Genomic DNA, 27,325 nt, shown 5'->3' on the forward strand with positions numbered 1-27,325 from the left:
TGTTGTGTTATTCTGTTAGATGTTTCTCCGCCAATGTGGAAAAAAATTAATGATGAAAGACCGGTCGATGTCATATTGAATGCTTGCACTAGTCTCTTACAAAAAATAATTATAAATTCCCCGAAACAACTAATCGGAATATCCTTATTCGCCACCAAGAAAGATGACAATAAAGGCATCAACAATGTTGTGCAGTTCATGCAATTGAAAGAGCCATCTGTGAGCGACGTGAAGAAGTTAAAGGAGTTCGTCTCCAATCCCCAGGAAATATGCAAGCAATGGGGTATCACTGAGGACTTTAATCTAGCGGACGCCTTATGGCAAGCTTCACTCATGTTTTCTGCATGTCACAAGAAAATGAGCAATCAGACAATAGTGCTACTGAGCGAACTTTCTCTCCCGGATCCAAATATGCATAAAGTCATACTGAAAAGAGCTTCCGATATTCGAGCATTGGGCATTAATATAAATATCGCCAATGTTTCCGATAGACAGATTCCTGCCGACAGCTTCTTCGTAGAGTTGGGAAAAGTTATACTGAACCAGCCTAACTTAGAATGGGACATACCGGAACCGACTATGGACGCTGACAATATATTAAACCTCATATGGAGTAACAATCATCGGAAAAGTGCATCCGCACAGCTAAAAATGTTTTTAGGTCCCGATGTGGTTTTGGGTGTCGGTTTGTATCAACTCTGCAAGTCTCAGAGTCTCCCCAAGAAGCAGCTGTTGGACAGAGATACCAACGACCCGGTGGTTTCCTCCAATATTCTCTCTCGAGTCCCCAATCCCAGGGAAGACGCAGAGGACGATGACTCGGAAGAATTTTCCGACATGCCGACGCCCGCCAGACCCGCGGTTCCAGTTTTAAGAAGTGACGTGATTATGAAAGTAGAATACGGAGATAGAGCCATCAAATTAACAAGCGAGGAACACAGAGAACTTTACAGATATGCCGGAACTCCTAGTATTAAACTCTTAGGATTTAAGCCGGCCTCTATTCTAAAAATGCCCGAATGGTTTTTAAAACCTTCCGCATTTCTTTATCCGAATGAAGCTTTAGTAGAAGGGTCCACTACATTGTTTGTTGCGTTGCGAGACCGTTGCTTAGCTTCGGGGCGTATCGCTATCTGTCTGATGGTATCTCGACGTTTCTCTCACGCACGATATGTAGCCTTGGTTCCGCAGAAGAGAGTGATGAAAGGGAATTGTCAAATTCAACCGGACGGCTTTCACGTAGTATATATTCCCTACACTGATCATTTCAAGCAAGTTCCTTTGGAACAACTTCCCGAAGCGACGGGCGAACAAAATAAATGCGTTGAAAGTATTCTCAAGAAGTTGAAGTTTAAATATTCAGGCGACATGTTTGAGAATCCCAAACTGCAAACATTTTATAAGGCGATCGAAGCGCTGGCGCTGGAAGAACCGGCCCTCGAAGAAACGGTAGATTCCACAATGCCGGATGTTGATGAACAAAGGGAAAGGTTGGGACATCTGCAGGATGACTTTCTTAATTTATTTGGACCTATGAATAACTCTGCAGTTAAAAGGTCTCAAAATGCTGATTCATCCAGGAAAAAAGTTGCATCTGATGATAGTGAACAAATGGACCTAAACCTGCTGATTTCACGAATCGGGAACAAACAATTAGATAAATATACCATTCCTCTGTTAAAATTAGCTATAAAAACATTTCTGCCAAGCGCTCGAGCATTAACAGGCATGAAGAAGGATCAGTTAGTGAATCTTATTTACGAAAAAAGGAATGATATTCTTGACTTTATTTCAAAATCTCAATAAATTAAATTTTTTATAAAGTTTATATTTGAAGCACTAACTTTGTGATTATTCATTATAATAAAATAAATAATACAAGTTTTTTTTTAACCACCATTTTTTTAGTATTTTTTTTTTCCACCATCCGGTTTCAAAGCAAACAAGCTTCTTCGTCAAGGTTTACGTAACTAATGAATTAATTCCTATTTTATTTTTATCATGTTCACTAAATACTACACGTGAACCCAATAAATTAGGTCTTTTTTTCCTTACAAGGGTGGTAATTTGATATCAATATTTTTGAAGCAAGACAGGAGAGGACCAAAAGAAATATTGTTTATTTGGTTATTAATTATTTTTTTCTTATTATGAATCGCTTTTTTAATTTCTAAGTTGTCTAATTTTAATATTTTATTTTCAACATGAAGAACTTTTAATCCAGTGTCTTTATTGAAGTTACGATTATTTTCTATCGAATGATTTGCGAATTCAGAAAAATTACTATTTAAGCATCTTAAGTGCTTTTTACTCTAATATTAAAGTTTCTTTGAGTTTTCCCAATGTAGATTGAATCGCAATCATTACAATTTAATTGGTATATCCCAGATTTATTATATTTATGGACTTCGTCCTTGTGATTTTTTAGCAATGTTCCTATATTGTTAGTTGTGTAGAACGCCGGTTTAATGTTTGATGGTAGGGAATTAGATAATTGTTTTGAAAAAATGTCATTTATAAAAAGAATCCGCCTCCATTGTTTAGGTGAATTTGCTTTATTTACTGTGGGAGTCGAATATAAATATTTATTTATAAGTTTGCGTTTTTGTTTTTGATTTCATATTTTATCAATTAAGTTCTCATTATATCCATTAGTATAAGCAATCTGTTTTATTGTATTAAGTTCTTTTTTAAAATTAGTATATCTAGTGGAACGTTAATTTACCTATGTATCATTGAATAGAATGCGGAATGTTTGTTCATTTTTTAGTATTTCAATTAAATTAATTATTTATAAACTTTTGTTTTCATATACAAGTCCAGGGTCATAATATTTATAACGCTTACTCAATAAGAGCGTTAAAATATGTTTACTACCACTAGAGTAAGTAACTTCACAGAACACCCATCAACATGTTCAATCATTACCGGCGGCATATGTGGTGTAGTGGTTAAGATGCTTGACTCGCACACAGAAGGTTTCGGGTTCGATTCCCGGTGGTTTTTCTCAAGGCTAGGTGTTCTGTGATGTAATTCATCACTGTAATTGGGCCTCCTGGCCTGCCGTGCAAAAAATAAAATAAAATTATTCATAATGTCCTATGCAGAATCTATTTTTTTACAATCAATGTATCATCGGTGATACTGCAATATCCCATAACTGTCAATTGAATGTTTGGGCAGGGGAACCTAAAAAGCATTCTGTTAATATATTACTCATAATTTTAATCAACCAAAAGCTCCGCTGGAGTATCAGAAAAACTATCATATTTAGAGTAAAAATAGCAATCAATTAAAAATAACGACTCTCTCAGTCCCTATAATGAATTTTTGGCAGAAAAACATATGTTATCCCCGTCAATCGATTTTGTGCATCAATACGTCATGGACCAATTCTCTTGAAATCACATTTTAAGGTTATCCCGTTACATGAATCATAGTAAATTAAAAAATATATATAGCTTATTAAAAGAGCTGATCACTTTTGACATCAAAAGTGTCTTGAAACAAACAATATTTGATAAATCAAACAGCTTGAAAAAACTAATCCACTAGTCTCATCAGTATAAAGGGATGTTGGTACAAATGAAATACAGACAAATATAGTATTATTTACAGTTTCATTTCTGACACAAATATTATAATTTTATTTCTGTATATTTATAAAAAAAATACTAAACATTCATTTAACTAATCCTATGAGAATGCAGTGTAACAATAAAGTAGAGGAGATAAAATTCATTGATATTTTTGTGTAGGTGACTTTCCCTTGTTAAAAGTGAGATAAAAAAAATATTTTTTTTGTTTTAACCGTTTGTACAGTATTCCTCGCATCATTATTTCTCAATTTTAGCATTGTACCTCATCATTCAAAAGAAAATATTTTTAAAAATCAAAAGTATAAAAATTTTAATCATTTTGAAAAAAATATTTTCTTGATATAATATTTTAATAATTAGTGTAATGTTATTTATTATTTTAGGTTTAAAAAAAAGTCATAATAATAGGGTGTCTCATGTCGAGGGAAACATTTTACATAATTTTGAAACATGCCCTAAATACATATTAAAAGTTTACTCTTATTTGTGTATAAAAAATGTTTTTGATATTAAAAATATAACATATTAAAAGTTTATATTAAGAACTAACCAAAGCGTAAATTGAAAAAATAAATTAAATAATTTTAAGCCCTCCTAATTTTATAAATAATTACCAAAATTTGGCATTACCAAAATATAAAATCCCTTATATTGAGAAACAAAGGTTACCCAGGTAGGATATACAGTGGAATTTGGTTATAAAAATCACGGAAATAGTGAGACCTTGGATATAATGAGGAAACATCAGTTGACATTTTAGTTTGTGGTTTTTTCCATACATTTATTCACTTTTATAACGAGCTTCTTCTCGGACATACCGAACAAAATATTGTCAACAGTTGAGCAAAAACTCTTCAATTGTTTACAAACCAATTGGGGACTAATTTATTACCGATGCCCCTGGGTGTTGGTATCGGTTTACGTTGCAAGTGTCTAAGCACGTAATTGGTGTTTTCGCCGACAGTAACTGACAAAGTATTACACATATGGTTGAAATTGCGTATAAAAAATCCAAGCTTTGTGAACTTAGTAAGTACAGGCTCTGCACCTCATTACGATTTACATTGTTTTTTTTAATACTCTATGGCGCATGCATAATGAACATTACAAATGGGTGATGTCTAATAAGTTAAAACCTTACCCCTGAATTGTAAACATGACTGCTGACAGAAGTGTTTCAATTTGCAAAAAAGTGGTAATTATTTGTACAATAGAATGTGACGCGAAATATGTAAAAAGTTTTCTCCATCCTTATCACATTGTCATAATAAATAAATACAAATGTATATTTATTTAAATTTGAAATTAAGAATCTGGTATGTTTGTAAGCATTTATTATAATTTTCAATAGTGACAATATGCAATAGCGATTGGATTTAAAAAAATCTTTCTCTGGTATAGTGAGTAATGCTAATAACGAGCAAAATCAGTCAGTCCCATCTTCCTCGTAATAACGTAGTATTAAAGACAAAATTGATTCAACAAATTAACTAGTTTTTTTCCTTTGAACAAAGTGGGTTAGAGAGGGAGTGTAATATAGACACTAAACATCAAATGTTTATCCAAAACCCATACTGGTACCAGACAGCTGAAAATAGATGCGGAAATGAAATATCAGATGCAATACCCATTCAGCAGAGACTGTGACAAGGGTGTCCTCGCTTTAAAAAAAATAAAAAAATAATTGACTTATTTAGTCTTAAAATAGTACAGTGTATTCTGACTATGTTTTTAAGAAAGCGCTGAACAACAATGAAAGAGGTCTGAAGATCAATGGAGTTGTAATCAACAATATCAGGAAAGCTGACGAAGCTGTTTTGCTGGCGGATACCATTACCAATATTCAGACCGAGACTTGGACTCTGAAGGTGAACACTATGAATAGGGTGAAGGCTTTTGAGATGTGGTTGCATCGCAGAATGCTTAAGATATCTTGGACATACCTGATAACGAACTCAGAAGTCGAGCTAGAACGAACAGAGAACTCTTACACCAAAAATGTTTGAAAAATTTCGTATCTGGAGCATGTAATGCGTGGAGAAAAGTAGCACTTGCTTCATTTAATTTCGAAGGGCAAGATTGAGGGATCAGGATTGTGGAGCAGATTTTCCAGGCAGCACAGGAAAGAGAGACTTTCGCCAGAGTGATTGCCAACATTGGGGACACATGACAGGGTACTAAGAGAAGAAAGTGGGTTACTGCTATATTTTCTGAAGAAGTCGATTCTCTATCCGGACTTTTTAAAGTAATAATTAATTTATGTTTGTTGTAACACAATTTATAACATCAATGACTAGTGAAATACTTTATTAAAACTAATAAAAGGTTATTAAAAAATCAATAATTGTAAATCGTATAGAATGATTATAGTAATGTAGCTCTTAAGCGCATTCCACCATAAAGGAATAAGCATGATCCTAAGAGCCAACTATTAAAAATATTTTTTTATGAATAATCAATTGGCAAATATCTTCGGATTCATATATAGAGAGATCCATCGGCTGGACCGAGATGGTGAACAGATATAAGAACAACGTCGAGTAGAGTCCATACGCCCAGCCCTCCGAAGCTAAATAACTTTCCGATGCCCTCTTGCCAGTGGCCGAGGTAGAAGCGGTCAGCCCCGAAGCCTCCGAGAGTGAGGCTAAGTATGAGGGCAGTGCCCCAGCGAGTCCCTCCCGTCCAGTTGCACGGAATACGCTTCGCAAACTCGCGACGCCCGAGACATATCACGTCCGGCTGTACGGTGCAGTTGGTTCTGAAAATGCGATAAATCTAGATACTGTATCGTTTTAAATGAAATGCGACTTAGGATAAATTTATTAATATTTAAAGCATTAACTTTGTGGTCAAACATTTTACTAAATGTTATTAAATATTTGTATATAACCACTTACCGACTTTTCCATGTCTACCGGTTTCGAGACGTACCTGTCTCTTCTAGAGTTTAATAGGTTTAGGGTGACCATTACAATGGAACATCGTATAACGGGCTATTTAAAATACATGTCGTGTTGGTCTTATATTTTTGTGTAACAACTATGGTGACGGTGTATAGTGGGTTTTGCATGTTGGTTTAATTTGTGTCCTGACGAAGAGACGGGTACGTCTCGAAACCGGTAGACTTAAAAAAGTCGGTAAGTGGTTATATACAAATATTTAATAACATTTAATAAGATAAATTTGTTACTTTCGCAAGTAATATTATTTTAAAACTAATAATGAAAGTTGAATGGACATCCCTTCTTGAAAACGAATCATTTGGAAATTTTTTCTAATAAAATTTTAAATATGCTCTCGGATATAATCATCGGTAACCAAAAGAAAGGAATTAATGACTACTTGATGACACCTTTAATGACAAATTAACATAAGTAGGTAATTTGATTTGGTGATTTTATAGTTAAAACTAACATTTATTTCATTACTTACATACGAATGTTACAACTATATTGGTAGTTTATAGTAAAAAGTATTGTATTGATTATGTGTGTAAGTATCTATTATACAGAATTTGAGTAAAAATCACAGTTATAATTCAGAAGTTTGTTAAATACTGACAGGTTAAAGACCCCAAAATATTTCAAAAACAAAAAGATGATTACCTGTAATGTTGCCTGGGTGATGCGATGGAATTACAGTGTGCGTTATATACACATCTGTGTTCCCAGTGCTCGGTCTGATAGCAGTACCTGCATTGTGCAACCCTTTCAAACTCTCGTTTTCCCTAAAATTAAATCAAGGCGTGAATATAATATATTTACAACTCCTTAACACTTCTTACGTGTAAATTTCTTCAAATGATTCCTCTTCTCTAATATATCATACGCGAATGTACTAAGATTTAACTATCTGGAACACTACCTCTCGTGATAAATTACAACAGTACTACTTTAAGTGAACTATTGATAAATACATAATATTTTAAAGAACTTCTTTCTTATAACATACAAAACGATATGTTAATCTTTAAAACACTCATACACGTTTATACGTTTGTCTAATATTAATGAAGAAAAAATAAAATTGAGCGGGAATTTCGCATACCTATTATAAAACGAAACAATACAAACCAAAATGGATACAAAGTCATTGGGAAAATAGGCATCATCCCTCGCCTTGGTAACTACACATGGACATCAACCATCTTCCAGGAATTAGCAAACAGTCTGTTGGCCACACGTGCGACAGTAACTACCCAAAATCTACAAAAGCTGCCCTTCGGATATTTTTATTTGTTTTGTTATCCATAGTGTTGAAACGGTGCTTTTTCTGTTAAGTTTTATTTATTGTTTACTTTTTAGCATGAACACCTGACAAATTTACTATTATGCTCAATGTTTAAATTTATTGATAATTTAAGTTTCTAGAATTTCACTTGTCCATGTGTTTTGTAGCTGTAAGACGATTGGTAATCTGGCTTCAATAGGTAAATGGGGTCTAGAATTCCAACCATTTATGCGCTCAGTAGCTGCAAGACTTGTAATCTAACTCCTATTTTTGTAAATTGGTTTTTAATTTTTATTTTTTAAACTTCACTAAAACTCTAATCTTCATTGCCAATAAAAAAAATATAAACGGGGACTAGATTTCTTACTGTCCACGGAATCTGTAGCTGCAAGACGCGCTGTTATCTAGCTTCTATATATAATAATTGTAATATATCATAATTGGAGATGAGAAACTAGAATCCCAACTGTCCATGCGCTCTGTAGCTAGGATATGTATTTATTGTACAGCACCCTGGAGGTGATTTTCACTAAAATAGTGCTATAAAATTATCCAAATTAATAATAATATCTCCACAAGTAAATTAATATTTGTTATTTCTATTGTATCATAATTATGATAGACAAATTAACTCAACATCTGATCATTGACCTCATTTTGGTCTACTACGAAAGAAAAACGGGAACTTGTGCAAGCTTTCAATAAATGGCGGATAATTCGAGAAAAGGAATATTTAAAAAAATACTTACCAAACAATTGAGTTGTGGCAGAGCAACACAGGTTACATTCACAGGAGCTCCGTACACACATTGCGCCGTCATGTTACACTTGATACAAGGATATAAAAGTTTATCACAAGCTGTATTCGTCGGACATTCCGATAGAAGATCGTCCGAAGAATTTCTGTGATGATATGGAACTGTAACGAAGGACGAGTTGCCATTATTTGTATTCTTAATATTCAAGTCTTTCGATGAAATAATATCCATGTCATTATTAGCTGAAATTAAATGCATTACGTTGCAAACAATAAACGAAAATAATAATAAAATAAAATAAAAACGGTCACATCAATATATAGCTCGAATCTTACCCATCATTGAAAGTTGAACATTGTTCAGCAGAAATGCTACAAGGAGTGCAAGAATATCGCGAGCGTTTAAATAAAATGCCTTCATGGTGAAGGTTTACAAATGTCTCTATATAATCAAAATAATAACATTGGTGGAGTTTTCTTTTTAAATGCCAACAAATATAAAATGGTAAGAGAAATCGCAAGACAAATCGGAATGACAATCAACTACCACAGATTTCGTTACTGACACACTGACAACTACTGTCAAAATTAACCATAACCAATAGATCAAAATGAAACAACTTTGTTTTCTCAGGTACTAAATTTGTTTTATTTTTTAAACTAACTAGTTTCGGCAAAACATTACCGTAAAAGCATACAACTTGAGACAGTTTTTAACTTCAACTGACTTTATCGTTTTATATATTTAATATTACGCTTTCAAATTTTAAAACAAATTTGAGTCTATGTTTTAAGTAACAGAAGCATACCACATGTATCCTTAAATTTATTTTTTATTTTTTTGTTGTTGTCCCAATTTACCTACAAATATTGCAAACATGAGACACAATAAAAAAGTCGTAGTTTCCCATGTAGAATTTTACTGCTTTAACCATGAGACAATAAAAAATTAAAAAATATTCCGTTTTAACGAATAATATTGTAAATATGTCATGCATAATTAGAGAAATTAAATAAAGCAAGTTTTCAGCTTTACAAAGCATAATATCAAATAAAAAAGATCCAACCAAAAGCAAAATTAAACCTCTTTCAAAAATCATAAAATAAAAAACAAATTTAAAACTCAAAATTGAGACTGTGCGTAATTTGAGACATGTACAATGCTAGAACAATAAACAAATATTAAATTGCATACACTGTCTTCACAGTCTGTACTTTTCTGTAATAAAATAACTACTGTTGTAGTCGTACCTACCTATTAATAAAATAATTTAGTTTTCTCCTAATTACATAACTATCAGTAGATATTTGAGACAATTTGCGACTTAATAATTGAGACTTATGCACCTGATTTGAGCCATAGTCTCAATTTACCTAAAAAAAATCTTTTTATTTCTGGGAATTCTTAGTTTCACTCTACCAATCTACGGTGAAAGTGTCAATTTTGAAAAAATGCATTAACGCATTAGCTCCATTTTTAACAGACTTATTCAATACTTCCATGGAGCACAGCATTGTTCCAAAAGCCATAAAGAAAGCGAATGTAACTCCTCTTTTAAAAGGTTCACAATTAGATGTGGAAGATCTTTCCAATTTTCGCCCTATTTCAAATCTTCCCATCGTATCAAAAATATTAGAAAAAATAGTTTCTCATGGGCTCGTTAATTATATCGAGCAGAATTCATTATTTTCGGTAAGGCAATCGGCATACCGACGTTTTCATTCTACGGAGACAGGAGTGATAAGAGTGCTGTCTGACATTATAACGGCGGTAGACTCTGGTAATCTGGTGTTGTTGGCTCTTTTGGACATGAGTGCTGCATTTGATACTGTTGACCATAACATTTTGCTTGAACGTCTGGAAAAAACTTATAGTATCCGTGATCAGGCACATATGTGGTTCAGTTTATATTTTAATGAAAGAGAATATGCAGTTGTGTTCCAGGGTAATAGCTTTTCCAACTTTAAGGTGTCTTCTGGAGTACCCCAAGGATCAGTACTCGGACCACTCCTCTGTCTCCTGTACACCAAAGATAAAGAGAATATTATCAAATAATGTGGATTGTGGTCTCACTGCTATGCAGATGATACGCAGATTTATTTTTATTGTAAACCGAGCGAGAGAAATGTGCTTGTTGATTCGATTAGTGGATGCATTTAGAAAATAGGAAACTGGATGGCTGAAAATAGACTAACACTTAATACATCTAAAACGGAACAACTATGGATGGCTTCAGCCAGACGACAGAATTTGATTCAGGGTACGGCACTACCCGATGTGAGGAGGACCGCTTTACCCACCGTTAAACTACTGGGAGTCATCCTTAATTCTGACCTTTCTCTTGACGCTCAAATTAGTAGAACGATAAGTTCATGCTTTTACCAGCTGAGACAGATTAAATGCATACGCAAAAATTTGCCAGTTGATGCCGCCCGTCAATTAATAAATGCGTTTGTTGTGTCTAGAGTCGATTATTGTAATGGTATCTACGCAGGTCTACCGATGAATAAAATGACTCGCCTACAGGGTGTATTAAATGCTGCAGCGAGACTTATTTTTGGAATCTCTAAATTCAGTCATATCACTCCACTACTTCGGGAATTGCACTGGCTACGTTTTCCAGAGAGGTTGGAATACAAACTCTGTTGGCTTATGTATAAGTCACTGCACAACTCTGCTCCAGAATATCTAAGGGAACTCTGCATTCCAGATGAACTAGCTGACAGACGTCCTATGCTTCATCAGCTACATCTACTTCAAAAAGAAAAGTTATTATACCTCTACGCAAACAGCGCACTAAATTCGGCGAACGTGCATTTGCAGTCGCAGGCCCTATGGCATGGAATGCTCTCCCAGCAGAAATCCGAAACTGTGAGAGTTAGGTGATGTTTCGGAAGAAACTTAAAACCCACTTGTTCTCTAAATCATTTGAATAAATTCTTAGCGTGTGGTGGAAAAGTAGTATGAAAAAGTACATTATTTTTCTTAAATTAAAAAGTTAAAGTTGAAATTAAATTTATATCATTATATAATCACTTTGTAAAGCACCCTTGAGGTATTATATTACGAAAATGGCGCTAGATAAGCGGACCGAAGGGGGGATTTGAATCACCCATAGACTGATTTGCTCAATTTCACTTTATGTACATAAGCATTCGGCAAATTATCAAAAATGAATAAAATACAGGATGAGTAAAATATGTGTACGGGGAAACTAGAATAAATTAATGCACGGTCATAAACGCTTCCAACGTTTTATTCTCCTGATGCCATATACATGTAGACGCTGGGGTCGTTTGGTCCCCCCGTTCGGATCATGAGTAATTCTTGAGTGCTTAGTTAAGTGATCATGTGTAATTCTAGGGTGCTTAGTGCAGGAAAGGTTAAGTGATTATTTATATAAATATTTCAGTATTCTGATCCTTGAAGGGTTCTCAACAAAGCGAAATATGAATAAGACCCGCTTAAAATCTGAAATAAAAAAGGAAAGGTCGATTACTTATAATAATTAATTTTATTTACTGCAACAATTTAAAAGTATATCATCGATCGGTGTGCATTACCGCCAACTTGCTAAAACAGCTTTTTGCAGGAGACGGTAAACACTGTTCAAAATCAAATGACCGATCTCCGATCCGCAGAGCTGCTCTTCTTCAGAAAGCTCGCCTACTATTGATGAGGGAACAGCCGATAAGAGCATAGAATTAAGAATAGTCCAGAAACCGCATACGCGCATCAAACAGAAGGCGACTAAACTACTCTTAAACGAGTAGTTTTACGTTTTGACCCATTAGTTTCATTGCAGACGTCGCTCAGTACGCAACTCCCGATTTGAATTCAACTATGCGGTGTTGTGTCGTTTTAAAGTGTAGAAATGCTGTTGGGATCAAAAAGAAACAGGATGGGATCACATTTCATGTGTAAGTAGCAAATGCACGTGTAAGTAGCAAATGCATTACTCAAAAAAAAAATTACTTGTCAGATTGTCAAAGAAAACAAAATGGACATTTTGTTAGTGTTACCAGGGCAGTCCATTTTTTTACGCTATTTTTTAATAATAAGGTCATTGGTTTTAATTGATTTAGTGCAATTTTAGCCTATTTTTTGCTCATCTAATGAGAGAACTAACGAAAATTGAACCTCTTGGATTAAACAACGCCGTTGTGGACATTTGACTAACATAAAATAACCCTTTATCTCCTCAGTTGTGCCAATCAATGTTTCCGCGTGTACAATAGTTTTTTTTAAAGAAATTGCAAGGACGTAGTCCAATGTATTCAAATATAATTCTACGCTCCTTCTGGACTATTCTTAATTCTATGAATAAGAGTTAAAAAACCCCTCATATAAAAGAATCATTTTTGTCAAAATTGTGGATTGGCAGTAATGCACGCGGACCGACGATATTATCTAATGATCATAATTAGTAGGTACGTACGGACACGAAGGTCTCCAAATTCAAAACATGGATCAATCCCGCCTTTATATCGATGGACTTTTGAGCTCTTTGAATTACAAATTGAACTCGTTTTACGTATTCCGGGTCACTTCTGTGCCACGGAGTGCAAAATGCGGCATCTGCTATTTTTGTACTGCTCGTTCGAACCATTTCGCCGTATATACACCAGTATAATAATTGACATAAAGCAGAACTCAAGTGAGTAGCGAACTTTATAAAGACTTTCTTCTCATCCAATGTCTGTAAAGATCTCATACAATTTAGCATTGATATTGAAAAAGTCATTAGCTCGATTTCATATTGATAATAATTATTATTTACTTACAAGCGTTGCTTCAAATCCCGTTAGACAAATCATAAAGTTGCTGGCCAAAATTTGTGCCGCCATCATCGAACTTGTTATTTTATTCAGCTTATTCGATAGTCTAAAAGAAATAATAAAAAAATGACGAAAGTGTTCTGAAAATTCTCATTTTATATGAAATTTTAAATAAAAGAGTTGACGAATGAACGTTTATAGTGGAAACAAATAAAATGAAGCATAATTGGATGGCGTTAGGCAAAAATGTGGCAAGCCCTCGGAGTAATAATTTTCTGGATTGCATAGAACAAAAGCGTTTTAAATTTTTAGTTGGTTTTCAGTTTAACAACAAACGTGTAATAGAACTACCTAATTTTAGCGGGTTTTGTTATTTTAATTGTGCGTTTTGTAATATAAATAATATAGATGTAGATAGTGTTACACAGTGTAGTGTTTAAAACTGTCTGAATATTGTTAATTACCTCTGTTTATTAAGTTAGTCTTCTGTGTTTGTTCTCAAATGTAAAAACATTTCAAAAAATTATATTGTTAAGTGTCCTCGTACGGGTAATCCCAGTGAGGTCACATTATTTTTATTATTAATTATAGTTTGTAAGAGAAAAATATGAATAAATAAATAAATAATATATCACTGCGTGTATATCAATTTTATATGTTTCTAGGGTACTGCACGTATGTTTTTAGGGAAGTAATATTGTTTTAACGTTTTTGCGTTATAGTTTTAACATAGGTAATAGTTTATAAGATGTTCTGTAAAAATGTGTTATCCCCTTTTTTGTTAAATGTTTATGTTAAAAAATAATACATGTAAAAAAAATATCGCCTTTTTTGGTTCTATTAAATGCTTTTTAAATAGGTATTATAGGATAGGAGTTGAAGGTAGGAGAAGCCGGGGTAGAATCCCATATAGATGGACTGACCAAATAAAGGTGGCTACGGGGCTAAAATTTGATGAGTCAGTTCATCGGGCTGAGGACAGCCTGGAGTGGAAGAGACTAATCAGAAGTGTTCACGGTAATCACGATCCTCAGCGTTGAGGGACCGACTTGGAAGAAGATATAGGTATTAAACTTAACAGCCGAGTTAAATAATTAATCATATTTTCGAAAAACCCGATGTCAAACATTAATTATCTCAATTTGATTTTTTGATTGGTTGGTGTGCACACATTTTTCTATAATTTTGGCGGCCTCCGTGGTGTAGTGGTCAAGACGCTTGACTCACGCACGGCAGGTTCCGGGTTCGATTCCCGATGAGAGCACAAAAATTAAAATGTGATTTTTATCAAGCCTGGGTGCTCTGTGATGTAATTCACCATTGTAATTGGGCCTCCTGGCCTGTTGTGGTGCAAAAATAAAAATAAATAAAATAAAATAATACCATCCACTTAAGTAATGAATGTAAGTTACTCACTCCAGGATGTGTTGGTGTCTCTTAATCAATGTTGTCAATCTTTCCATGCCCAGTTGATGAGGATCTGAGCTCTTTCGGTTCATGCAGTAAACTTCGGTACTTTCAAACTCTCTGCGCAATATTTCGAATTGCATACTGATCTGATGCCAAAGTACTCCGATCGAGCCATCTATCGCGACAATAGCATTCAGGGCATACAGTACACCGTAAACCTGATACGCAAACATGGTGCCGTTCGTGGGGTCACTATTAATATCGAAGGGGAAATATGCGCTTATCGGTAAATTATTGTCGGCGGACGGAGCCGATATCAGAGCGAATAACATCACAAAGGCCAAACATTGAAATCCTGACGCCGAAATGCACTCAATGAAGACGTACTTATCCTGGATGGAACGATACTGGAATCTGTCGTGATTAGGATCGTTGGGGATCATAAGTTTCTCTACTTCGTGAATCATTTCCTTTATATCATCGTACTTCAGCATGAAATCGAAAGACTTGAGCATTACTAACCCGACTCCCAAAATGATGCAAAGATCTTCTCCCGAACGGATGAGATCGTTTCGGACATTGTACAAATCTCCGAATAAACTGAGAATGAAAGTAAATGATAAAAATAACAAAATCCACTGATAAATACGAAAGGGCCTTCTTAACGTGTCATTACTTTCGATCGCTTCTGGCGTATAGAATCCAAGAAACCTAAAAAACATTTTTGATTTATTAAAATAATTTATTTACATATTTTTTTATTATTTATTTTATTTAGTTCTATGATTAACATGGTCTAATATATTAAGTCTAATATTTAAGTTAATAACTTTCTAAACACTTTAGCCGAGATACGTGTTTTCTTATAAAACCTAAAACTAATGTTCCCCGGAAAGAAAAGATATACAATTTGCATTGACAAAATGGATCAAAATTATAAAGAATTAAAGGAATAATCTGATTGGGTTGATTGTTAACGTTGAAACACATATTTTTTTATATGTCAAAAATGAGTATTCTCCTATCTTTAATAGCATATGCATGATCGTTGAATGCAGCCCTGGTGTAAATGAACAAACTTACGTACATACCTTTTAAAAATATTTTACTCTATAGGGCGCGTCTATGTATTATCATATAGTCAATAATTTTCGTAGAATATTTCTTGAATTTTTTAGAAATTATCTAAATAATTTCCTTGGAAATTTTTTACCGGTAAAATATAGTAACATGTATTAAATTGTTGTATTAAAATACGGTCTAAACATGTAAATTTGTTTTTTTTTAATTATTGAGAAGTCGGTTCGGTATCTGGATTGAGAAAGAAAATCACGATTTGATAGAAAATAGAAAAAAAATATCGTTCATTTGTTTTCCGTTGTATTACGGATTTGTATTAACCTATGTATTAATATGTCGATGCCAATTTGTAAATATTATCCCAATAATGTTCTGCTAAATAATTTCATGAAACATGTTTAATTACCCCAGAGTAGATATTTGAAATATTAATAAAGGGTGTCGAGTTGTGAATTTCAGAGCCACAACTTGTCTTATCTTTCGAAAGAAAAACATTTTTGTTAGATAGTGCCAATAGACAATAAATTATTTTTTAAAGTTTGTTAAACGCCGCGTCCTTCCTCAGGAAGCTAAGTAAATCTACGAAGGAAAATTGATTCTTGCACAGTTATTTATAACATTTTTTAACCAATCGTCATCGACAACATAAAATGCAAATTGCAACACCAATTTGTAAACAGTTTTCCCTGCATGACAATTTTCCAAGCCTAATAAGTAGAATCTAAGGCATCGGGCCGGTACTTATCCTTAGTCTATAGTCTATAGTAATGTAGCAGTATTTTTCCACCCAGATTTTACCACGGTGATGTATTATTGAAATTTTACCTAAAGGCAGATAGGGCGAGTGTTATAGTAATTGGACACTAAATCTAATGGTCAGAATAAGACATTTTTTTGTGTGTTTTTCTCAAAATAAACGCATTACATTTATTTACTTTTGGCCATTAGATTTAGAATATTATATTACTGTAGCATGTCCAATTACTATAACACCCACCCTAGTCATTTTCATGTGATGCATTTTGAAATTGAAACCTACGTTTATTTTGATATCGTTTTCAGAAATTCATTTTAAAATGTCGTTATTCTAAAACAGTCTGTACATTGTATTACCCAATAACATATAATTAAAAAGACACGTTAAAAGCCCGAAGAAATTGGTATTTTAGTTCGGCGCCTTAAATCTTTTACAGGCTTTCATCAGGATCAGACGTGAAGCTACCCAGAAATATCACATCCCGTGTGACTTCTTTATACAAACGTATTCCTGTATTATCTCCCTGGATTATGGCGCCAGAGCAATGATTTTTTTACACGCTACTTACCATTGGCGTGTCCCCTGTTTAGAATAAAACAGCGTTTATCGATATTTTTCCTGACCGATTACCTTTTTTCCCACCTTTTCCTTGACTCATCCTTATGGTACCTACCTTACATCAAGATAGAAGACAAAATTAAAAGATTTGGATTTGGAACAACATAAAATTAAAAAAAACATTGCATAAGAAAATTTGAAATCGTAGCGCGTCGTTGTGAAAGTTGTTATCAAAATTAGTTTTATAATTGATAATTTAAACCAATTCCATCCGGTGTCCCTCAAGGTTCGTATCTTGGACCCTTATTTTTTATATCAATGATATAAATTTATGCATTAAAAACTCATTTTTTTTGCTATACGCTGATGACAATAAAGTATTTAAAATTGTGTCTACAATAAACGATTGCGAAATCTTTATGCTGACTTAGATAGAATCTGTCTCTTTTGCAAGAAAAATCAGTTATTATTGAATGTGTCTTGTCATCTCATTTGCTCAAATTCATTTATTAAATGTCCCCCGTGAAAATTATAATGGACAGTATTAATGTGGACATTTTAACTGCACGTTTCATTTATACATAAAATTTCTTCATGGAGTTGATTATTTGGGATAGTTGCTGAGTACATCTTAAGTGGTTTTTAATATGTACCGCATGTAATGTATGTGTTTGTGTATCTTTTATACATGCGTTCATATACCTATGTAGGCATGGATAGCTCGGAGTGTGCATTCGGTATTTTTTATTTATTACCAATAATAACCTCCATGGAAAACGCAAATGTTCACGATTATTCTTTTCTCACTTAAGTTAATTTATTTATTGTCACATTCAATCTTTACATTACTTTTACATAATTAATGAAAACTTAATTGGTCTTTTTATGTTAGAACATCATTGTTTTTAATACTTAGTATGCATGTTTTCTGAATAAAATAACATAAAAATATAATAATATAAAATTCATAGTGAACATTCACCATCTAGTACGTCTTTATTGAAGAACATCGCATTAAAGGTAGGTCCATTCCTGTGCTCCTTTCCTTTATTCAAATACTCAACCTTTCTACAAAAGTGAATGATGTTCGTTTTTACATTATACCGTCCGCTTATCGATAACATTTTGCGGCTCGATGGACCAAATGAAAATTGAAATCGAAATCCATTTAAAACATACAGTGTAACGAGAGAGACAATAATTATATAACAGTAACACAAACTGTAAACAAAATAATAACAAAAAAGCAAAGACAAGTAAATATAATGGACAAACATTATGGGATATATCCTTTATTATACAATAAAGATGTGTCATACTTTGTAAAATATCTAGAGCATATAATATCATACAGAAAAGCTTTTTCCAATTTGGTTGGTATTGTGACGCAGTGCTATCTGCATTTATAGTATATTGTTTTGTGCGGTTTGGAGAAAGGGGGAAGAAGGAGTCAGTTCAGATTCGAGCTCTCGGGTGGCGGTAGATCCCGAAATCAGAAACATTACTCTTCGGAAGGTTTCTCTTCCTGTGCTTGGCGTAAAAGGGCGAAATAACTGTAAGATGCTCTTAAAATCTGCAACAAATCGGTTACCAAGGTTATGATAAATATTATTAGCTGTAGTACTCTCGCATTTATAGATCAGGCTGATGTCTTGCATACTTCAGGCTTGCCCAATTTTAGCAGGTATCCAGCAACCTTGCGAGACATCCAATCCTACGGTTTTAAAAATATTGAATAGTTCACTTTCGCACATTTCAAAAATAACAAATTAAATATTTTGCATCATGTCACTGTACTTTTTGTCGATTTATCAAAAGCTTTCGACACTTTATGTCATTCTAAATTAACGTGTATTTTATAATCAATTGGTAATTTATTAACTTTTTTTTCAAATTATTTAAGGGGGAGGAAAATGAGCATAAAATAAAGAATTCCTTAAGTTTAGCGAGTGACTGTTTATCAGGGGTGCCACAAGGGTCTATTTTGGGTCTTAAATTGTATATAATTTATTTATCAATGATTTCTAATGTTTTCAAAGAAGTAAGGAGATTTATTTTTGCAGACGACACCGCACTAGTTATTTCCAATAAAAACCCTTTAGAATCTCAATGGATATTGCAAAGTGATTTCAATAAATTGTTAAATTGGGCTTATGACTATAGTCTTATTATAAATGCAAAAAGACTAAATTTTTGTACATAAAATCTCCTCATGCCAAAAAATATGTTTTGTCTAGTATTATTTCTCATTGCACAAATTGCTTATTTTTTTATATTTTTTATTTATTTATTTATGACAAAATACAAGGTTTTTAAACTTTACAGATCACATTTTATTACATATTTTATTAGTATGAAATATTCTCAATCAGCAAAAGTGCTGGTATGAGGGGTTATTATATATAATAACACAATAGTTTAAATAAAAATTAAATAAAATAACATCACATATCACTCGTCACACGGGCTGTAAGAACTGTTTTTTTTTTGGTGTTTTTTAAGTACGTACATGTTTTGTAGATTTTTTAGATAATTAGAAAGTGAATTGTAAAAAATTATTGCTGTCTACAAAAAACTGTTTCTTTTTCTGTTGGTCCTAGGTTGTTCGCAAGTTAAATTATTTGATGCTCTTGTTTTTATTTTATGTATGTTGTAGTTAAAATTAATATTTGTCTTTATTTTATTCTTTTTCATCTTAATTATCATTTTTATATTTTCTGTGTAGATCAATTCCTCTAGATTGAGCATTTTTGTTATTCTATATATAATGCTTACATGATGGCATCTCTAACACCTGTAATTGTGAACTCATAGAATTTTTGGAGAAGTACAAGTATTTGGATATTTTTATAGATAATAATTTTAAATGGGATCGTCATATATTTAAACTTTGTGATCGATTGGAGACTCTTGTGAGTACTTTTTATAAGTTATCTTTTGTTTAGCATAAAATCACTCTAAAATTATTGATTTTTCTTTAGTAGAATTAATAATAAGATATGGTATAAAGTCACGGGGACATTCGAATAAAACTAATATAAAATGATCCAGGCTCTACAGTACTCTATAGTTAAGAGAATTGTACCAGCAGAGATTTACGAACAAAGAAGTGATAATGTTCTCCTGTACAAAACAATCAAACCCTGCCTGTTCGAGGATTACTGTGGCTTTGCATCATTTTAGAACAATTTAATAATAATACATTCAAAATTCATCTCAAACATAACCATATTATACGCTTCACGTATAATGATGGTTCGGCAGTACCAAAAGTATGGTAATAGAACTCTTAAGTATTTAGTACATAGCATTTTTAATTTATTGCCGAAAGAACTTAAATTTAACTCACAATGTAACAAGAGCAAAATAAGAGAGTGGCTACTCGATCAAAAGTTTATATATGAATAGTAGCGTATGTGTAAATATTTTAATTTTTCATATATTTTCTTGTATTTAACATAACTTTTTTTTAAAAAAATTATTGTTTTTTTTTTTTTTTTTTCAAAAATATTTACAAAATAGTCTTAAATTAAAGTCCCGCTGAGTTGTATACATACGTTAATTGTATATTCTGATCTTTCCGGCTGTTAATTATATCTGTTATTCATTGTTTTTATAAATGTAGATAAAATTATACAGGGTGTTCTTTAAACCCTGTCACATCCAAAACCACAATAATCAGTATGGGCAAGAGGACAAATTAGTATATTTAAAACAATATTTAGAACGCAGATTTAAAAAAAAAAAAAAATATTTAAAAAAACAAATGGTTGCTTACTTCTGCAGGGGAGAAGCAAAGGGGACGTGGCCATGTGGTTGACGGTGTATCAGACTCCCCCCTCCCCTCTCCTAACTTCTCCCTTGCAGAAGTAAGCAACCATTTGTTTTTTTTTAATATTTTATTTTTGTAAATTTTATTCGTTCTAAAAAAATATTTTAACATTCCAATATGTCTTCTTGGTCATACTGATCATCGTGGTTTCGGATGTGACAGGCTTTAATGAACATCCTGTATAAGTTAGTATAAATAAAATCTCCACCAACAAGCTACAGATATTGGCTTTGTGGGATTTTAGATTTAGTAAAAACATAAAAATTGTAATTTGAAAACTGTAAAAATTTATAATTTTATATATTTTTTTTTTTTTAATAAATTTTTAACTAAAAAAACTGTATATTGTTTTATGAACTTACAGCTAAAAATGTTGGAAGAGACATCGAGTAGAATATTCCCACCGTGAATTTGACTGGTAATTGTACACCTTCTCTCATTATCCACAGGTTCTTCTTGAAGTGGCGACTTTGGCTGTACCAGTTACAACTGTACGTCGATAGTAAAAGTTTGCCGCTCTGAAATAACCACCACAGTACTAGAGATATATCAATGTAGGAAATACTCATCCGACACCCGCAAATTAGTCCGAAAAGTCGTTGTGTAGGAGAAACTAAAGAGACTGAAATTTTCGCACATCACACATAAACCCAGGGGTGCTATTCTGAACCACTCTCGTGGCACGAGAAAAGAGTTTTTCTCATGTGTTTTGTATGTAAACACACGAGATAATACGGCCACGAGAGCGTTTGGAATACCAGCCCAGAGACCAGGCGCGTGCGGTGAATATTATCAGTAGGGATGCTGACAAAAAAATCATGTCTTTACTTTTAGTAAGCATGATAGTAACTACATAGGTATAGGTAAATATCTAATTAAAATCGATTTGATCGGTACATGATCATTGATCGGTAATTTCCCATCACTTTACACGTTAGTTTGACAGCTGTTATTTTAATCAAGCTATATTTAAGGGACTATAGTACTTAGTTATGATTCGATTAAGGCAATATCGATGGTTAATTGATAGGAAAGTAATAACGGTTACCTCGTGTATGACTTCGTTTCCGTGCCAATAAAACAGTAGCAGTTGTATCATCATAGCGAATAGGTATTCCAGCATGAAGCAAAGGCGAATACTGAAACCGTACTAGAAAGGAAATTATGATGAAATCAACACATCAACACATCCGCTGAATCGCGCCACCTCACAACTCACAACTCACAACTCACCCGGGTTACGTGAACAGCGAACACCCAATAACAAATATCTAATAACAGTATTAACATAATCCATAGTATGCAGGTTAAGCCAGTCCACAAATAAATGTTACTTTTATGCAGGTTAGTGCAATTTATTTATTTATTCATTTATTTATTCACACTCTTTATCAAAATACAATTCCATGTTCACTTTGCCCAGCTAACAATGGTACATACCCCGTTCCAAGCTAGGCAATTACATTTTAATATATTATAATAATTAACAAATTTATATAGAGCACAGACAAACAAAATTTAAACTTATTCGGATACACATTTTGATTCATATGCATACAGACATACACATTAGACACACATATATACACATATATATACATGTACATACACACACACGTACATACACCCATGCGCATACACATACATACATTCGTAAAAACATAGACAATTTATTTATGCGAAACTTCATGGTTGTCATCTATAAATATATTTTTTTTAAATTATTCCTTATTTTTTATATTTTATTTTTGACATCCAGTAAGATTCTCCAATCCGTAGCATGCATCAACTTTTCTGACTCCCTACGACCAATGTCATGAAAGAGCGAGATCAACACCTTCCGTAACTTGACAACACTCCCGTCTTTCCATGATTCTGGCAAAAGGTTATGGACCTTTTTGCCTACGTAATAGTGTTGTCTCGATGCCAGAACAGTGTTGACCCCTTCACTTAGTATCAGATCCCTATTAGAGTATCTTGTAATATGGTTGTGGTTGACGCTTGGGTAAATTTGGGCAATTATGACTATATTCCTAAGAAAGACACTTATTAGATTGATTAACATGTGTAAATATCTGCGTCAGAAAATAAGGAGGCAGCTTCACTACCTGTAGCCAGAGACGAAGGAGCATATGAAGCAAGTGAGGCTGAGCCTCACTAAGAAATCATTGCTATTCAACAGTACCTAATATGTATTTTGATTCGCATTATATCAACACATTATAAAGATAAAAACTATCAACCAATATAAAAATGCTCAACGATGCCTACAAACATGGTCCGTACTGTGTTATTTACTGCAGGTACCTTCTTAACATTTACGCATATTATACTTATCCTTTAAGTCTGAGCTTCACTAGAAATTTGGTATCAAAGACGCCACTGCCCGTAGCTCAATTACAAATAACTATCGACGTGCTTAAAAACATGCTAAGCATTAGAGCGATCACAATAAACAATAATGAATATGCTTAAGTTGTCCCAGTCATAAGTCAACGCGTGTGTAATCTCTAAGTCAACGCTCGTGTCGGTTTGTTTTTCATTTCCCTCGTAAATAAATGCAGTTCTTTGGAGAAAAAATGGCGTTTACTATAAAAAATAACACAATATATTGCATTTGCAAAAAAGTAATGAGTATCTAATACAAAAATGTGAAAATTAAATTACAATTACCATGGCGACTGCTTTTCTTGACATTTGGCTTGCCAACCGCCGCGGCGGCTAAATGCAATGAATAGCATGATTATAGAATTAAGAATAGTCCAGAAGGAGCGTAAAATCATATTTTAATATATGATACTGTGTCCAAAAATCCCCCCACTTTCACCGCGCGCATTTGTGAAGTCACCGCGTAATGTTGCCAGATGGGGAAAAATATAATCATAACACAAATGTAAGGTAAAAAAAAAAACAATTTATTAATTCCTCTCAAATTTTATTGTACACGCGGAAATATTGATTGACACAACAGAGTAGATAAGAAAAGGGTTATTTAATAAGAGTAATTGAATTATTACTTAAAATATATGACAAATTTTATTTTACATAAAACGGATATTTTTATATCATGTTAAATAATATTTGATGTTTTAAAGATAATGTCGGTCAAATGTCCACCACGGCGTTGTTTAATCCGAGGTCCAATTTTCATTAGTTCTCTCATTAGATAAGCAAAGTAGTGTAAAAAAAAATACTACCCTGGCAACACCAACGAAATGTCAATTTTGTTTTCTTCGACATTCTGACAGATGGAAAAATAATTCAATTTTTAAGTAATGCATTAGCTACTTACACATTCATTTGCTAATTACACATGAAATGTAATCGCATCCTGTTTCTTTAAGATCCTAGCAGTATTTCTACACTTTAAAAGGACACAACACGGCATAGTTGAATTCAAATCGGGAGTTGCGTACTGAGCGACGCGCGACGTCTACAAAGAAACTAATGGGTCAAAACGTAAAACTACTATTTTAAGAGTACCTTCTGTTTGATGCTCGTATGCGGTTTCTGGACTATTCTTAATTCTATGAGCATTATAAATAATAAATAAATAAAAATAGCAGTTTTGGAATATTTCCTATATTTACACCGATGAAATTCAAATATGTATTTGCGCAGCAGGATTATACGTCGCGAAACGTAAATATTTTGATATTTAATATTAGGTGTTTACGGATGTCCATTGTGATCGCGAATACGATAAACAACCATGGTGAGAAATTGTTATCACGTCGCTTATTAGCACGTCGATAGTTGTTTATGATTGAGCTACTGTATTATATGCGCTTACCAGTGTAGCTTGAAACCCAATGGCGCATAACATAAGTGAACACACCATGAAGTAAATCATCATAATAGGGCTGATTATCTCATTCAGATCATGAGAATATCTAGAACAAAGATAAAGCCAATAAAGTTCATGCAGTTCGAGAAGACCTCAATCTAGTTAGGAAATACTTAGATTACCTCAATATGTACCGGTGGTGATTAACACACTCGACCAAGCGCATCCGCTTAATATCGTCTACGATTCTTTTATCAGTTTCCGACCGTTTCTTTTTTCCTTCGCTGGATTCGATCGCCGAATCCATTTTTCGGTCTTTCTTTGTCTCGACTTCGGTCATATTTTCGATAGTCCACTGGAGAATTTGCAGCTGACCGATGGAATGAATCATCATGGACACTACAAAGGTGTCCCAGATGGCTTGGTACGAAGCTCCGACAGTTCCCATTATAACTTGGTAGGAGTACGCGAAGAAGTAGTTGGGGAAAGCGTACTTGTCGAACGGAAACCAAGAACTGAAGATCATGGGTCTTTTGTAGGACCAGTACTGCGTACCGTTGTCGTAGATCCTGTGATACGTGGAAGAATATCGATATTCTATCGGAGGAATGACGAAGAATACTAAAATAGTGCAGCAAGTTAGCGTCCAAAAAAAGTATGTTACCCTTCTGGCTCTGCGAACATAGCTGCAAAGTATCTGTATGATTCCGTCGTTCCGGGACTTGACTATATTCTGCTCTATTTTGGATATTCCAGAGATCAATAGCTTCAGTTTCTCTCTGCGTCCGAAAAGTGCGAACATTTTCATCACGCCGACGGTGTAGAGACAAGACACCGACATGTTTGTCGTCATATCTTCTAAATTCCCCCAAACTTTGATCAGCTCGACGTATTCCGTTATCAAAAATAAAAAGAACGCGCAGTACAAGAACATACCGAAAGTATAATGAAGGCTTCGCAGATTCTTATTTGCCAGAAACTTCTGTGTTTGAAATGGCCATAATCCGAACAATGCCAGAGATGTAAGATTTTTTTCCAGAAGAAAATTAGAGCCGAATTTCATCTGAGTTTTCAGCGGTTCATCTTTATATGAATGGTAACTTTGAAACATTTTGTTTCGTATTTGAAAGGCTCCACGCCCAATGTGCATATATATGTACCATGCAATGTAACGAAAAGCGTTTATCAGATCCTTATATATGGAAAAGTAAAAAATATACACCTATAATTTCCATAACACAATTCTACATACAAAAAATGTGTGTTGCTGTGAAATTTTAATTGGTATGTAATTGATATTTTATGACATGTTTTTATTTGGAGTAAAAACAATTAACGGTTTATCCGACACGCAAAGGAATTTTTTAATAAACATTTTTATATAAGCATGTAAATTGAAGAAAATTGAAATGATTATTCCGATGAGCTACTGTGTACCTTGAATCTTTCAAATCATTATTTGGCATTCCAAATAAAATATTTATAAAAGAAAAAAAGATTATTTGAAAACAAAGTGCTTTTAAATAAAGATCTTTTATCTCTGATGAGGAAGTTTAGTGTTTGAAAAAAAATTTATTTGTTAATAGACTATTGAACTATGCCAATTGAAGTAAGTATCGTATTATCAGCGCTATGGTTTTTTTAAGTTTTGTATTTTTGAAATTACTTCGCGTGTGACGTATCAAGTTCTCTTCCTGTTCTTCTCGATAAAATCCGCTGATTTGTCAGTTGACTTACCGTAAACCGGAAATCTAACCATATAATCTATTGCTTTCATTGGTTTATTCGGAGAACTAGTGACGTCATGCAATTTAGTTTGATTTATTAAAATCTTTTTTTTTTCACACATTTTCAAGAGACTTCGCCTTACAATTTAATGCTCTATTTTTTACCGCGCGTAAGAATACATTTTTTATATCCGATTTCCCGTTGAGATGAACTTCTACGTTAGAATATTAATTACTAATAAAAGTAGACCATTTGTGATTACGTTGAAATTTATAAAAATACTGTAATAACCAAATAATTGAATACAGCATTTTTGATTTGTGAACAAATAAACACTTTAAATCAAAATATATCTAAAATTATGAACGTTGATTTATTGAAAACACACGAATCGGCGACGGCGGTGACATTAACTATAATTTAAATTAGAATAATGATTCATTTTATTTTTTATTGTAAATCCCAAACAGCCCTACATACAAATGCCAAAGAGCGAAATAGCTGTATGGTGTCCTCGGTATCTAAAAACAAAAATAAATTTTCTAATCAATTTTCTAATCAATTTTCATAATCAAGATTGAAAAAAATTTCTGAGCATACTTTATTTTATTCTACTGTAAATTTTACGATCGTCCACCTCGTGTTCTAGTGGTTGCCTACCGAACTACAATGCAAAAGGTCTCTCGGGTCTGAAGAGTCTGAACTGATCATCTTGCTTTCGTGTAGCAAGATTCGTTGCGTACACCAATGTGCCTATGTGCCTATGCACCATTAGATGCGGATAAGGGTTTGAAGATAATTTGTTTGA

General features: G+C 33.4%; 4 protein-coding genes across 5 annotated transcripts; 1 reads left to right on the forward strand and 3 right to left on the reverse strand.

Annotated features, from left to right (window-relative positions):
- Positions 1 to 7: 7 nt before the first annotated feature.
- On the forward strand, positions 8 to 1,901 carry Irbp (Inverted repeat-binding protein). Its single transcript, XM_088232061.1, has one exon. It carries the CDS (start codon positions 34 to 36, stop codon positions 1,804 to 1,806), a length of 1,773 nt encoding a protein of 590 aa, XP_088088187.1. The 5' UTR covers positions 8 to 33; the 3' UTR covers positions 1,807 to 1,901.
- Positions 1,902 to 4,918: 3,017 nt separating this feature from the next.
- On the reverse strand, positions 4,919 to 9,164 carry amx (TM2 domain-containing protein 3 almondex). Of its 2 annotated transcripts, none has more exons than XM_088232062.1 (4): positions 8,923 to 9,164; positions 8,579 to 8,829; positions 7,205 to 7,326; positions 4,919 to 6,357 (listed from the first exon to the last, which is right to left on the reverse strand). In XM_088232062.1, the coding sequence occupies exons 1-4, from the start codon at positions 9,005 to 9,007 to the stop codon at positions 6,078 to 6,080; spliced, it is 738 nt and encodes a 245-aa protein (XP_088088188.1). In that variant the 5' UTR covers positions 9,008 to 9,164; the 3' UTR covers positions 4,919 to 6,077. The 2 variants fall into 2 exon arrangements, with proteins under 2 accessions (XP_088088188.1, XP_088088189.1); XM_088232063.1 differs by having other exon boundaries at positions 8,579 to 8,748; positions 8,923 to 9,158.
- Positions 9,165 to 11,995: 2,831 nt separating this feature from the next.
- LOC148277981 (4-vinylanisole receptor-like) lies at positions 11,996 to 15,290 on the reverse strand. The gene is made up of 5 exons (XM_088232080.1): positions 15,163 to 15,290; positions 14,782 to 14,892; positions 13,372 to 13,471; positions 13,026 to 13,286; positions 11,996 to 12,058 (listed from the first exon to the last, which is right to left on the reverse strand). Exons 1-5 carry the CDS (start codon positions 15,288 to 15,290, stop codon positions 11,996 to 11,998), a joined length of 663 nt encoding a protein of 220 aa, XP_088088206.1.
- A 3,154-nt stretch (positions 15,291 to 18,444) lies between these two features.
- On the reverse strand, positions 18,445 to 25,742 carry LOC148277982 (odorant receptor 10-like). The gene is made up of 5 exons (XM_088232057.1): positions 24,972 to 25,742; positions 24,796 to 24,895; positions 22,051 to 22,152; positions 21,365 to 21,520; positions 18,445 to 18,743 (listed from the first exon to the last, which is right to left on the reverse strand). The coding sequence occupies exons 1-5, from the start codon at positions 25,721 to 25,723 to the stop codon at positions 18,672 to 18,674; spliced, it is 1,182 nt and encodes a 393-aa protein (XP_088088183.1). The 5' UTR covers positions 25,724 to 25,742; the 3' UTR covers positions 18,445 to 18,671.
- Between the last annotated feature and the right edge of the window lie 1,583 nt (positions 25,743 to 27,325).

This window comes from Micrasema longulum, unplaced genomic scaffold, assembly GCF_059751315.1.
Source record: "Micrasema longulum isolate JH-2025_06_02 unplaced genomic scaffold, ASM5975131v1 h1tg000943l, whole genome shotgun sequence".
Classification (NCBI taxonomy): Eukaryota; Metazoa; Arthropoda; class Insecta; order Trichoptera; family Brachycentridae; genus Micrasema; species Micrasema longulum.

Bases quoted from the DNA above. Each gene is read 5' to 3' on its own strand.
- Irbp (XM_088232061.1), top strand. From the start codon at position 34: ATGTGGAAAAAAATTAATGATGAAAGACCGGTCGATGTCATATTGAAT.
- amx (XM_088232062.1), bottom strand. From the start codon at position 9,007: ATGAAGGCATTTTATTTAAACGCTCGCGATATTCTTGCACTCCTTGTA. The intron at 8,830-8,922 runs GTAAGATTCGAG...ATTTAATTTCAG, and splicing joins TGTTCAACTTTCAATGATGG to CTAATAATGACATGGATATT. The intron at 7,327-8,578 runs GTAAGTATTTTT...ATTTAATTTTAG, and splicing joins TGCCACAACTCAATTGTTTG to GGAAAACGAGAGTTTGAAAG.
- LOC148277981 (XM_088232080.1), bottom strand. From the start codon at position 15,290: ATGCTCAAGTCTTTCGATTTCATGCTGAAGTACGATGATATAAAGGAA. The intron at 14,893-15,162 runs GTACGTCTTCAT...AATATTGCGCAG, and splicing joins TATCGTTCCATCCAGGATAA to AGAGTTTGAAAGTACCGAAG. The intron at 13,287-13,371 runs GTAAGTAAATAA...AGATCTTTACAG, and splicing joins CGGGATTTGAAGCAACGCTT to ACATTGGATGAGAAGAAAGT.
- LOC148277982 (XM_088232057.1), bottom strand. From the start codon at position 25,723: ATGTTCTTGTACTGCGCGTTCTTTTTATTTTTGATAACGGAATACGTC. The intron at 24,896-24,971 runs GTAATCTAAGTA...TCTTTGTTCTAG, and splicing joins CACCACCGGTACATATTGAG to ATATTCTCATGATCTGAATG. The intron at 18,744-21,364 runs GTAAGTTCATAA...GATTTGTTGCAG, and splicing joins CTCTTCCAACATTTTTAGCT to ATTTTAAGAGCATCTTACAG.